We start from the raw sequence: 12,116 nt of genomic DNA, 5'->3' as shown, positions 1-12,116 counted from the left end.
TCATGGAATGAGGTAAGAAGAGGGGATGGTACTGGAAAAAAATGCACTTTTTTTATTCAAGGCTTTGTAGATATTTGAACTCTTTGTTGTGTTCCTGTTGTGCCCCTCCCTCAGGATCACCTGTCAATGGTGCATTCAGTCAGTTTTGCTCATACTCTTCCCTTTTTTACTGTTACATAATGTAACATTGACATATGTCACATGCATCCAGGTATGAGACACAATAAATTGTAGTTTACATGTTTTTTTTCCCAAACTACTTAAGGTGCTTTATATTTAAATATAAAGAAAGCCTCAGTCCTGCAAAATTCCATCTCTCAAGTTCTGCAATTGTTTAGATGGCTCCCTTTTTCAGATTTGTACATACATTGAAATGAAAACCCATTGCTTTGTATGTGTGCAACTGCTTTCCTTTGCACTTCAAACGTCCCACCTAGCAGGATGGAGTGATGGTCGCTGATGAGAAGGAGATGAGAAAAGCAGGAACAAAAGGCTGGGATGATGAAAGCGTGGGAGTCGGGATGGGGGATGATGGGATGGGGGTAGGGGGTGGGGAAGTGGCCGGGACAGCATGGGAATGGAAGGCTCAGAGTGCAAGCTGATGGAGGAGCATTGATTCCTATTGATTTACACAGGTGGTGTGTGTGTGAAGACAAATGTTTTTTCTCTAAAGATATAACACAGTCTGTTATTTGTCCTCTTCTGGAAATTGGGACTATGTGCATAATTTATATACTCTGTACAAGTGCTCCAGAATCAGCAGTTCAGAGGTGGCATCCTTGTTACAATAAAATGAGAAATAAACTGACAGAGTTAGATACTATGAGAAGCATTTCAGTGAACATACTGCTGACGGTTGGAAGAGAAAATGATTTGGTAAGAGAATGCTCAGAGCTAATTCAACCCTGGCTTTCAGGCTTTGGCCACACAGCTGAGAGTGGAGTGAAACTGGAGCCAACATTAGCAAAAGCCTTGTGGGAGCCATTTTGGGGCCAAGCTTACGGTAATGAGGGTATGAGCTCCAACTCTGCCTGATGAAAAGGCAAGAGGGTGGGGGTGAGACAGACAGGTGGGGGAGAAAGACAGGTGTCACAGCTCAGCTCGGTCTGTCAGCACACTTCTTGCTTTTGCTCGCAGCTGAGAATTAATGGACACACACACATTGACACACATGTAGAGGGCTTTTCTCCTGTTACTATTCCTCAGACAGATAACAGGAAAGAGTGAGTCAGCAGGGATTGGGGCTCAAATAAAAAAAAATCCGGAACGAGAGAACAACCTTGGGATGTGTAAATGGATAAATGAACCTTCTTGCTTATTAAAAACTCCAGGTAAACATTATTACATTTGTTTTAGTAAAAACGCACAAGAGTTTTAATGGTCATTTCAGTTTCACAACTTCAAACCCTTCCTTAATTGTCTTTGAGGGACATTCCTCTGCCGTCAAGGGTCTTGAAGGAGAACGCTGGCTTTTGGCAAACCATTTTGATCAGCTTAGCCTTGTGCAATGAGATAGTTGGCAATGGCTTCACATCAGTGTGCCCAACATTTTTCCACTTCGTTCAAGTGTGTTTTGTACTTTTGTACCGCACAGCGTAGCTGCAAGGCAGTGAGGGTCAATAAAAGGCTGAATTACCTGCAGTGAATACAACCATCTTATTTCAACATGTTACATTAATCAAAAAGCACCACAGCTAGTTCACTAACGTTTTCAACAGAGCGTCTTTAAGATGAGTATTTAAGAAATTGTGTGTCAGCATTTCAAGTTAGGCAAAGTAGATTTGTGTTTTACTTCTGAACTACAGTTTGGAGGTATTTCTACTTTTAGTATTTTGATTTTCAATTTTACACAGTATACACACCAAGATTAAAGGAATATTTCATGTTGTGGTTAGATTTGCCTATTGATCTACTTGTCTTAGAGACATAAGACCAAACCAATCCAATTGATTGTTGTCTTCTAGATCAATTAGAGATCATTTAGAGTATTTTATCTATTGTTGGAATGGGGGTGTGTAAGTAGCATTTCTAAATTGGATAGATGAACCTTCTGATATGAGTTTATTAGTTATTAAATAATATAACTTCTGTGTTCTGTGCCTCAATTTTCCCTCAGACTTTTATTTGTGTCTGAATGACGTGCAAATTTTCATTTAGTTTTAGATTATTATTATTTTTTTTTTTTAGATTGTTGTCCAATCCACTGTCAGATCTTAATGAACCCTAAGGGACTGAGAAGCTTTTCGGAGTCCCAGCGTGGGCTCTGACAGTGGCTCAGGATCCAAATGCACAAGCATCAAACTCTATTCCAGAAATAAATCTAAGTCTCTTTCTCTCACTTTATCACACTAATACGCTATTCATTTAATATAGGTTATGTATTTCCGATCAATCATCTAGGCAACATGGGAGCCGGAGTCACATCAGTTACCTGTAAAGAAGTTGTGGCACAGAAGGAGCAGTTGTCTGACTCGATATAGGCACTGAACAAAATGTGAAGGATACTGTGGTGATACAAAACCCAGCTTTAGTTTCACATTATGCTTTAGCTTCACATTGACTGTATGATAAAGGAGAGAACAGTCAATTTTCTGTCCAAATGTTACTTTATCACTGGTGTGTGTATTTTGTAATGTGCAGTATTTACTTATGTAACTACAATAAAAATGTAATTGTTCAGTTTTACGCACAAATTTCTCTCATATTGGGTAAAGAACTTGCTCCAAGATGGTCCCTAATTAATTTTACGCCCCACAAAGCCCAGCAACTTCCAGATATAAAACTAACTGGAATAGCTCAGCTTCTGAGGTGCCATAAAATGTGTTATGACTCTGCAAAATTGGTCAAGATTTGAGTCCACCTGTGTAATGAAAGCTACTGAATGGATTGGAATAATGCGCCCCGACCAGATCCGAGTAATCTGTATCCAGTTAAACGACATGTTTCATGGACCTTTGAGTCTTGAACTCTTACGTCACTATACAGTTCTGTGGAGAGCTTTAATTTAAAGTGGTTTTCATGGGCTGAACAAGACGTTAGAAGTGAACAAAACAACTGGACTGTTTTTGTCCTTCATAATTAAACAAAACCATATAAAAAGTCGGTGAAATTTTTTTTTTATTTATTTATTTTTTTTTTTTTAGGATCATGTCTTTAGAAAAGGCTTTTTGTCACCATCAGAACAGGCAAACGTAACAAATGGACAAAGGGACCATGTGAGCGGCACATTTCGCAGGGGTGCCGGTTTTAGATATGTTTCTTCCCAAGGCTCCCCGGGGGTCTTGCATTGCCACTGCACTTTGTATAAGGGTAAAAATGATTCTGGGGGATTCGGTTGGATGTTACACGTCCTGCAATTCTGCATTTCATGAGGACGTTTAAAAACTCCAACCAATCGAATCCACTCAGTAGTGTCTGCAGGATTATATGCTACTATAAGCATTAGAGGAGCATTATAAAAGCTAACATTATAATGGAATATAGTATCCTAATCACTGAGAGGAATATTACCTTTCTTAAAGTTAATGTTTCATTGAATAATAATAAAAGTATTATATTTTTTTATTATTGTGATTATAAGAACTCTACTTTGCAGAGATGTGCTTACACCCACACACAGGCTCTCGTGTTTTTCATACCGTTTCCTTTATCTACTGCTGACTGCATGGTGATGCGGTGCGTGCGCGCTCAGCTTGGCTCTTTGTGCCTATTCCGCGTGCGTGCGTGTGTCTGTGTGTTTGCGCGTTTCTCCCGCTGTGCGCTACGTCTCCTTAGCCGGGCACCACGTCACGTGTCAGGGCTCCCGGGTCCTGGGCCAAGTTTCTTTTCTCTTTTTTTTTTTTTTTTGTTCAGCGTCGGAGCCTCAGCTCAGCAACCCACACGGTGCGACCCTCCCGTGCGCATCTCCGCTCCACGCTGCGTAACTAACACCTCAGCGAGGATGGACGGGTGGATGTCTGCACGGATGTGGATAGATGCTCCCATTTAACCGTGCACGCAAACTAAAACCACTTCGACTTATTATTGCCAGTGAATTGTTTTTTTTTTTTTTTTAAAAAAAAGGTTTTCGGATTACATTGGATTTGCGAAAAGACAAAAGAAGAAAAGGAGGTTTATTTCGAGGAGAGGGAAGAGAGGGAAGAAAGAAAGGCTTGCTGAGAAAGGCTGGGTGCGCTAGAAACACGGAAAGTCACGGATCATGCTTATGGGAACTTCTGATTCCATCTCGATAAGGTATTTAGAAAAATCAGAGTTGTTCTGTTTGTCTGCCACCTTTCAGTGTCAATTGAGTCCACTTTTTTAAAATCAGCATGAGGGAGAAACACAGGTGATGGGCGATCCACATGCGAGTTTTATCCTTTTGACACCGTTTAAAATCTGCATGTGAGTACTTTTAAGCAGCTATTCTGGGTACAGCACGTCAAATATCACCCGTTTTCTGTTCTAGAAGCCCTTCAGAAGTGCTTCCAGCGTCAGATGCGCTTCTCCCTTGTAACGACGGACGGCAAAGCCCATTAAAAAAGCCCTTAAAAGAGGGGGGGGGGGGGGGGGGGGGGGGGGGGGGGGGGGGAGTCTGTTAGTTGGATCATGATGACTAATGTTTTGTTTTCTCTGTTTTTCTACTTATTGTAATAATGGGGATTAGTGTGCCATTTATTTATTTTTTTGCGCATTCCCTGCCCACCATTGCGTGGTGTGGGCTAAAAACCTCCAGTAGACCAGAGACTAAGCATTAGTCCATCTGTTCAATCACATAGCAACAGGAAGAGAGAGGAAGACTGAGTGGGGTAAAAACAAAAAAATCCCCACTTTTCTCATTATATTACAATATCATCATATATTGTCATGGTGTTTATCGATACCTTAGTGTACTGTGAACAACTTTTATCTGGGGCCAATAAAACAGCACACAATTACTTATATCACACAATATTTATATAATACTGTATAAGGATTCGGTTTTGTATAATTTCCCCTCATTCTTAGGGTTAAGAGTTAAGCCTTTTTGTGTTATTGTTATTATTAAATTAGGAAAAAATGAAGATTTAACTGATAAGGAGCTTTGTGAAAAAAGCTTCGGGCACTGCCAGGTTTGAAAAGGAATATTGAAATTCAGTGCATAGATTGATTGGGAGCAAGTGCTGCTGAGGGATTGGACAAGGAAATGGCCTGAGTGTCTGTCTGGCTCATTGTGAGATTTGTCTCCAGTTGCTCTTTTCCGAGTTGATCTCGGTCACTGTTTCTCTGCATCTGTGCAAATGTCCTTTCCTCTCGTCTCGCCACCCCTCCCACTCCCTACCTCTCTCTAACCCCTCTCCCTCTGACCTCCCCTCAGAGTGGCTCTGCCTGATGCTCTATCATGACTGATGGCGAGGGGAGAGCGCGCTTTCAGTATGCACAGTGCCAGGAGGGGCAGGAGCTGGAGGAGGTGCAGGAGGAGGTGAGGCTTGCTATCCCGACGCCCTACAGGAATGACACTCCGGGTCAGGATGTTGACCTTGGGCGAGGCCGTGATGAAGAGTGGGAGGTGGAGTGGAGGAGGAGGAAAAGGACAAACGGGAGAAGTGGTCGGGGTGAAGGAGGAGGTGAATGGAGTCCTGAGGTTCAGGAGCATGAAGAGCAGGAAACGGAAGTGGAAGTTGGACCAACTCTGGGGGTTCGCATCACAACTCCTATTCGCGATCCAGATTGTGTCTCAGAGGAGGAGGAGCAGCAGCCGTACCCAGCACTGGCCCCTATTGCCTTCTTCTGCTTGAAGCAAACGTCAAGGCCCCGCAACTGGTGTCTTCGTATTGTCTGTAACCCATATCCTTTCACATTCTGGAAATCGAACTCTGTCTGACACCTGGTAAGACGAAATGTGTCCTCAGTCCTTTTGTGTGGTTCGGCATGCATCATTGTGATTCAAGTGGTTTTAGGTTCAAAACACAGTGATGACAGTGATCATTACTCATTGTTGAGCGTGAAGAAGTTTTTAGAATTTTATACAACTCGTGTAAAAGTAGCACATCGCTTTTTTCCACTGCGAGACTCCATTTAGCTGAAATTTGACCAAACGCTGGCATTAAATCTCCTGAGACTGCCACACTTTTTGTGATGACAAGTAGCACTGAAGTGTATGGTTGGAGATGTGTAGAAATACCAGGTCCTCAGCTCATTGGCTTCCTAAGTGCTCATTGTTTGCAGTTGTATAAATAACTGCATGATAATAGCGAAGGTTTGAACTGACCTTCATCAGTGTGAATAAGCAAAGTGAGTTTGAAGGGAATCCCAGCACTGACTGACTTTCGCTTGATTGCTTTATTCCCTTTTCTGGTCACATTTAGCAAAGTCTTTCTACTGATAACGAATACACTTAATCTGTCCTGTATTTGCATTAACATTGTAACTCTGGTGCTCATTTAAAGGCTCACATTCACGGAAGCAGTTTTCAGTTCAAATCGCAATCAGAGTTAACTGAGGATGTAGAGGTTAAATACTGTCTTTGAGGTAACGGGATCAATTCAAGCGGCAATTTTGTGTAAAGTCAATTATTTTCTTTTAATGTAGGGATGTGGGGAGTCCACATCATGTTTTAACTGTTCATCTCTTATAGTGACTATTATCACACCTCAGCTCTACATCCCGTCTTGTTAGTTTTCAACTGTGGGATGTTAAAGACATAGGACCATAGATGGAAAATAATATTAATAACTATTTGCATGCAAGTCCGGGCACTATGAAAACAATTTGAAGATGAACCGCTGCAATCTGTTTTTAGTCCGGATGTGGTTAAGTGGGTGGTGTAAAAGCAAGATCAGGAACTGAATTCAGATGAGTTTGTATCAGCACTGCGGGATGTTTTTGGTGTGAGTGCGTTGATACAGGTCCATCAGCAGCGGCTGGCTGGATGAGGCGGTGTGTCTATTGGAAGGGAATCTTGACAGGAAATGGACACGATATAAACAGTTACTGGAAACTGTGGCCACACAGTCGTTTCATCCGTTCATAGCTGCAAAGTGGCATGGAAACATTCATTTGCTTCGCTCTCTGGTATGACCTTCGTCTCAGGAAGTGCTGAACATGGATCGAAAAAAAATTTCTATGAGAAATTGAAGTTTCTGGTACGAAGTGCCTCTCTGTATCATGCCCTACAGACTCTTCAGTGGTGGCATTTTGTGAAAGCTATTAGCTTTATATCAGCAAGACAAAATGTAATTGTAGACACAGTGATAGCTCTGCAGTTTAGTTCTTTCCTTGCATAAAGTTTGGAACCTTGCTAAAGATACTGTATGTTGGTTGAGAAAATTGGATCACAGGCCAAGATTTTTGGGCTGTTAGAATCTTTAAATCCCAAATGTCATAAGTGGTCGTTCCGATTGGTCTGGTTATAACTTATAGGATCCAGCTTTTTTAAAGCATTGGTCCTGTTAGGGAACAATTAAACTTACTTATTGTATGAGAGTGGAGGGTTTCCCTTTTAATGCCCTAGACTACATGACCTCAAAAAGGATGCTTCTGAAGAAGCTGTCATTTTTGCTGTTGCTAACAATTCTCACAAAGTCAGATTTTTTATTTTTTAATCAACATGTATCTGTTTACTGGTCAATGTATGGACCAAAGAACCGAGTTATGGAAGAAAATGGGGTTTTATGCCCCTCAGTGTGTATATGTTAATATATAAGGCTACCTTGCTATACGAGCAGTTGCATTTAGAGTTGGTTTGGAAAAATAATTTAAAGCAGAAAGAATTGGCAGACCTCAGCAGGCATTTTGGAAGTTATACAAATGCACATCTTGTTGGCTGTTTTTAAATGGATACAGCATAATGTTGCAGGGATTCTGGCCAAGTCTGTTTCTTCTTATGCTGGTGCTTACATACCAGAGCTGAAGTCTCTTTTAGAGATGTCAGTGTTGGGATACAATTGATTGCACTTGCTTGTTTTGTTTCAATGGAGGTATTGTCCCAAAGCGCATGAAGCAGTGTAGCAGTGTAGATGAACTCCAGCTTTCAACATTGCACACGCTGCACAGGCATGTAAATCCTTCAGGCACAAGAATTTAAAGGTACAGCAAAATATGTAGGAGCGGCGAGGAGAGAACAGAGGTAAAGTCTTATCAAGTTAGACACGTGACCTAAACAGATAGACAGAGGGCTTGGCGGCATGCTGTTTTACAGATGTTAATGTTGCACTGCATTATGTCTGTTTCCTTCACAGCAGTGTAGCAGGAATAATACTGTAATGGCTGCTCGGGTGGACTGCTACTTTAAAGCAGATGCTTCAAGGGTCAGCACATGTGCTTTTTAGGCTGGTTGTGTTTCCTGAAATTTCTTATTTCAGGCTGAACGTTGATGGAGTATGCGTTATTTGTGCCAAGATAGCCTGACTAATGAATAAGGCACAGGCTGTCACATGCTTGGTATTGCTTCATAACTGCTTGTTTTAGACTGGAACCAGGTTATGTCATAGGAGCTGGTCTCACAGGACAGCTTTCTGTGTTTTATTCCTCAACCTCTGCAAGTGTGTGGGTGTGTGTGCAGGACCTACTGTGTAAGCAATGCAGAGTTGGTGGTCCACAGTGGGCTATATAAATATTATTCATAGTATAAATGCTCTGCCACTCAGCCACACAAAAGCATGCACATGCTGGCCTAAGTGTGAGTCTGGAAAACAGATAAAGAGACAAACTGATTGTAGCAGCTGAGCAAACCATTGATCAAAGTGTTGTGAACGAAGCTGTATCGTATCCACAGTCCTAACAGTCCTGTTCCCTGTGCTGCAGCATATCTAGCCTCTGTTCCAGAAATCTCATAAAAATAAGACCAGGTCAATAGTTTCTCGCTTTTACCAGAACGCCAATGCTCGTTCACCCTGTTTACTATGGTCTTTGTCATTGATCGACTGGACCGCGTCGTTGGCTTGTACATAATCATCTGAGAGTGTCGAGAGAAACGCACGCCTGTGCTCGAGCTGCGATTACAGCAGTCATTAGAGTTATTTATTTCCTGCTTCAGTCTTGACTCATCCAACATGCAATATGGATCTATCATGAAACTGAAGCAAAAAAAAAAAAGAAGACAATACAGAAAGGCCAGTGTTCAAGTTAATCAGAAAGCCAATACATTATTTTCACTTTTAAAAGCTAGACTAAATCCTAAATTAATAATATTATTTCTTTGGAATTCAGACATAATTACATAAACTTTTAATGCTATATGACATCCAGACACATCACATTTTTTCGGCTAAATTCATTTTGCGTATTAAAAAAACCTGTCGGATTTGCTCAGCTGAAGCTTCTCCCATCCTGTCACATAACTCTCTATTCTCTATTCTTTTTAACACAACAAGAAGGTGGAGAAGTGTTTTTCTTTTTTCTTCTTTTTATTGATTCTTTGTCTCAATAACCCAACATAGAGAACAAATAGAGCTTAATAGTTATTTACTGAAGACTAGTGCTGAAAGGATTAGTCGATTAATCAGTGGTTTGAGGGACAAAAAAATCCCTGGTACGATCCATGTTAATTGATTAAATGTTTATTTTACTTTTCAGGCATTAGCTGGCCACAGCTCTTTGGGTGTGTTTTCATCTGTCTCACAAAAGTAATAATTGAAAGAAGGTCTAATAACCCAGCCATCATTACAAACAATCCAAACGAATCATTACTTCTGAATTGAATTGAAATGGAGGGGGGAAAATAATTATTTAGCTTAAAAAAACAGGAATTTTTTTTTTTTTTTTTTTTTTTTTCCGTTTGTTTGACATATTGTTGTCCACTAAAATGTGAAAAACCAGTATTGGTGTCTGGTCATAAGAAGTCTGCAGTTAGATAATGTTGAGGTAAACTGTCTCACTGTCACAACTGACTAAATGTTTAGGAGTCAGTGGTTAGATGGTGTGATAGAATAACAAGCTGTTTCACGCTGATTAGATCATATTCGGGGCCAGACAAGGTTAATCCATTACAGATGAGTGGATTCATCATGCTATATTTCTCCATTAAGCATTCTATACTCTGAACCGGTTCAGAGGGCCTCTTGCACCCCTTCATAAATGAATACAGATGAGGCTGCGCAAGGACACACACTCCCACACACACATCCACACACAGAGAACAGTAGGCAACCTGTTCAACCTGTTGGCTTGTTTATATGATCAGATCAGGACTAGCATGGGGGTGGTGGGGGGGAGCATGTAGCATGTTTAAGTCAAAATCTCCTGCTGGGAGAATTTCAAAATGGAGCTTATGCAAGTGTCCATTTCACCATGATAAGATGTCTCACTATTTGCCAAGGGGGCTCTGTAGCAACCTACAGCAGCGACAAAATGACCCCTAATCAACTCCGTCTTCAGTGATAAAGCACAGATTGCCCACTTCCTCTCACTTATACAGCAACGTCATCTGAGGGGATGTCGCTCTCCTAGTAGTGTGTATGTGTGACTATCTTAAGTCTTGTGACTTCTGCAGTGTGAGGAACGAAAAGAGAAAGAGCCTTGATTTCAACAGGTTGTCTTTCTCCCACTGTCACTCAGGCATCCTGAGGTGTGTGTGTGTGTGTGTGTGTGTGTGTGTGTGCGCGCGCCTGTAAACTTCACACAAATAAGCTGCTTGTCTCGCTGTATTTATATTTAGCAGTTCGTGTGTGTGTGTGTGTGTGTGTGTTTGTTTGTTTGTTTGATGACTCATTATATTTGGCCTGTACCCATGATAACAGCAGATTGGGGGTCACGAGTTGTGCATCAGTACAGAGACAGAGGGATCCTGCCTCTCTGACGTATGAAGTACTGGCACGGTCCTAACAACGTGTGCGTTTGTGTGTGTATCCCTGATCATGTATGTGTTCATGTGTGGTGGGACTAGCTTGCACTGTGTAGTATAATAGACATGTCTCACCCCCAGGACACCCAGGATTATCTTTCAGTAGTTCTTGTTACAGAGCACTAGACATTGCAACATCATAAACTTGATTCCCGTATCTCTCATGCATTAAGCCCTGTCTCTCCCCCGAACATCTACAAAATGTTCAACGCTAGCCAGCATGTGGTCGTACATGCATGGAAATGTCACGACAACTTAAACATGTCATGCTACAACCTTTTTCCTGCTTGATATAAAACCCACCTGGTTCTTACTTTCCACGACAAATTTACAAGACTTGCATTGCCAGTGTTGAACATCTACGTGAACATTTTTTTTTTAAACTTGTTTGGTAGGCTCATTATTTCAGACTATTATGTAGGCAAAGTTCTCATATGTCAAAAGCGTTTGCACCCTCTAAACGATCCAGTCATATCCAGTCCAGTGTGACTCATTGTTTATGTGGCTGAGACTTGCATTATGTAGGAAAGCATTAGTAAACAAATATGTTGTTATATTGTTAGTTGCACCAACATATTTTTAAGAACATTTATGTCTATGTGTGCTTACAAGCCATTTTCTGTTTAAGTGTGGTTTACTTCCAGTACAGTATTATCCCAAGGTTTACAGACGGCCTCGCAAAATGGAAATAAAAGCTCAGAGTTTCATGAGTGTGTAATCGTGGGGTGCTGCAGTCACATGCACACATACACCATGTATTTAGGCACTGACCATACCTTGCCCCAGGCGTGTGGCGAGTGTCTGACTCCACATAGCACTCAAGAGACAAGAAGCGTGTTTCTAAATTCTGGTATGTTTGTGCTGCTAGCCAGACGAATGCCGGTGATCTGTTAATGCCCCCAGGGTTTTGAACAGAAACACTGGGACTGGCCCAGCACGCTTGGGTTTGGGTTAAATTACATTCATTTGGCAGATGCTCTTGTCCACAGTCACTCAGGGTAAGTGGTAGGTAAAGGTTTGATGTTGTTAGGATTAAAGCAATTTTAGGAGCATTTTTGAACATTTGCCTTTTTTTTTTTTTTTTCTGCCATCTCTCCACAGTTGATACAAAGCTACAACTAACTGAGAATCCTCTATGTGAAGCAAACCAAATTCATATTGCAGCACCTCTAAAACTCCCTAGCTTACAGTTACATCTTGTTTATCTAATATGTACAAAATGTGAGGTGTAATAAAGACAAGATATTGTTTTACAAAGGGCTGTGTGCCCAACCATTGAAAGTCTTGAAGTTTCTTTGTAAAAATTAAATGAACA

General features: G+C 41.2%; 1 protein-coding gene across 6 annotated transcripts in view; it reads left to right on the top strand.

The window, feature by feature from the left end:
• Positions 1-3,709: 3,709 nt before the first annotated feature.
• Positions 3,710-12,116, top strand: part of cacna1ha (calcium channel, voltage-dependent, T type, alpha 1H subunit a) — a 103,824-nt gene continuing 95,417 nt past the window's right edge. For 2 of the 6 annotated variants that reach the window (XM_067476957.1, XM_067476958.1), the window contains exons 1-2: positions 3,711-4,233; positions 5,336-5,805. In XM_067476957.1, coding sequence (XP_067333058.1) covers positions 5,360-5,805 — 446 coding nt within the window. In that variant the 5' untranslated portion in view covers positions 3,711-4,233; positions 5,336-5,359. Of the gene's footprint in view, positions 4,234-5,335; positions 5,806-12,116 lie in introns of all 6 variants that reach the window. The other 4 variants (XR_010910803.1, XM_067476956.1, XM_067476954.1 and 1 more) reach the window with 4 other exon arrangements.

The sequence above is a fragment of the Channa argus genome, chromosome 15 (assembly GCF_033026475.1).
Source record: "Channa argus isolate prfri chromosome 15, Channa argus male v1.0, whole genome shotgun sequence".
NCBI classification, from domain to species: Eukaryota; Metazoa; Chordata; class Actinopteri; order Anabantiformes; family Channidae; genus Channa; species Channa argus.
Note: the sequence above shows the minus strand (reverse complement) of the source record. Positions and strands in the feature narration are given on the sequence as shown.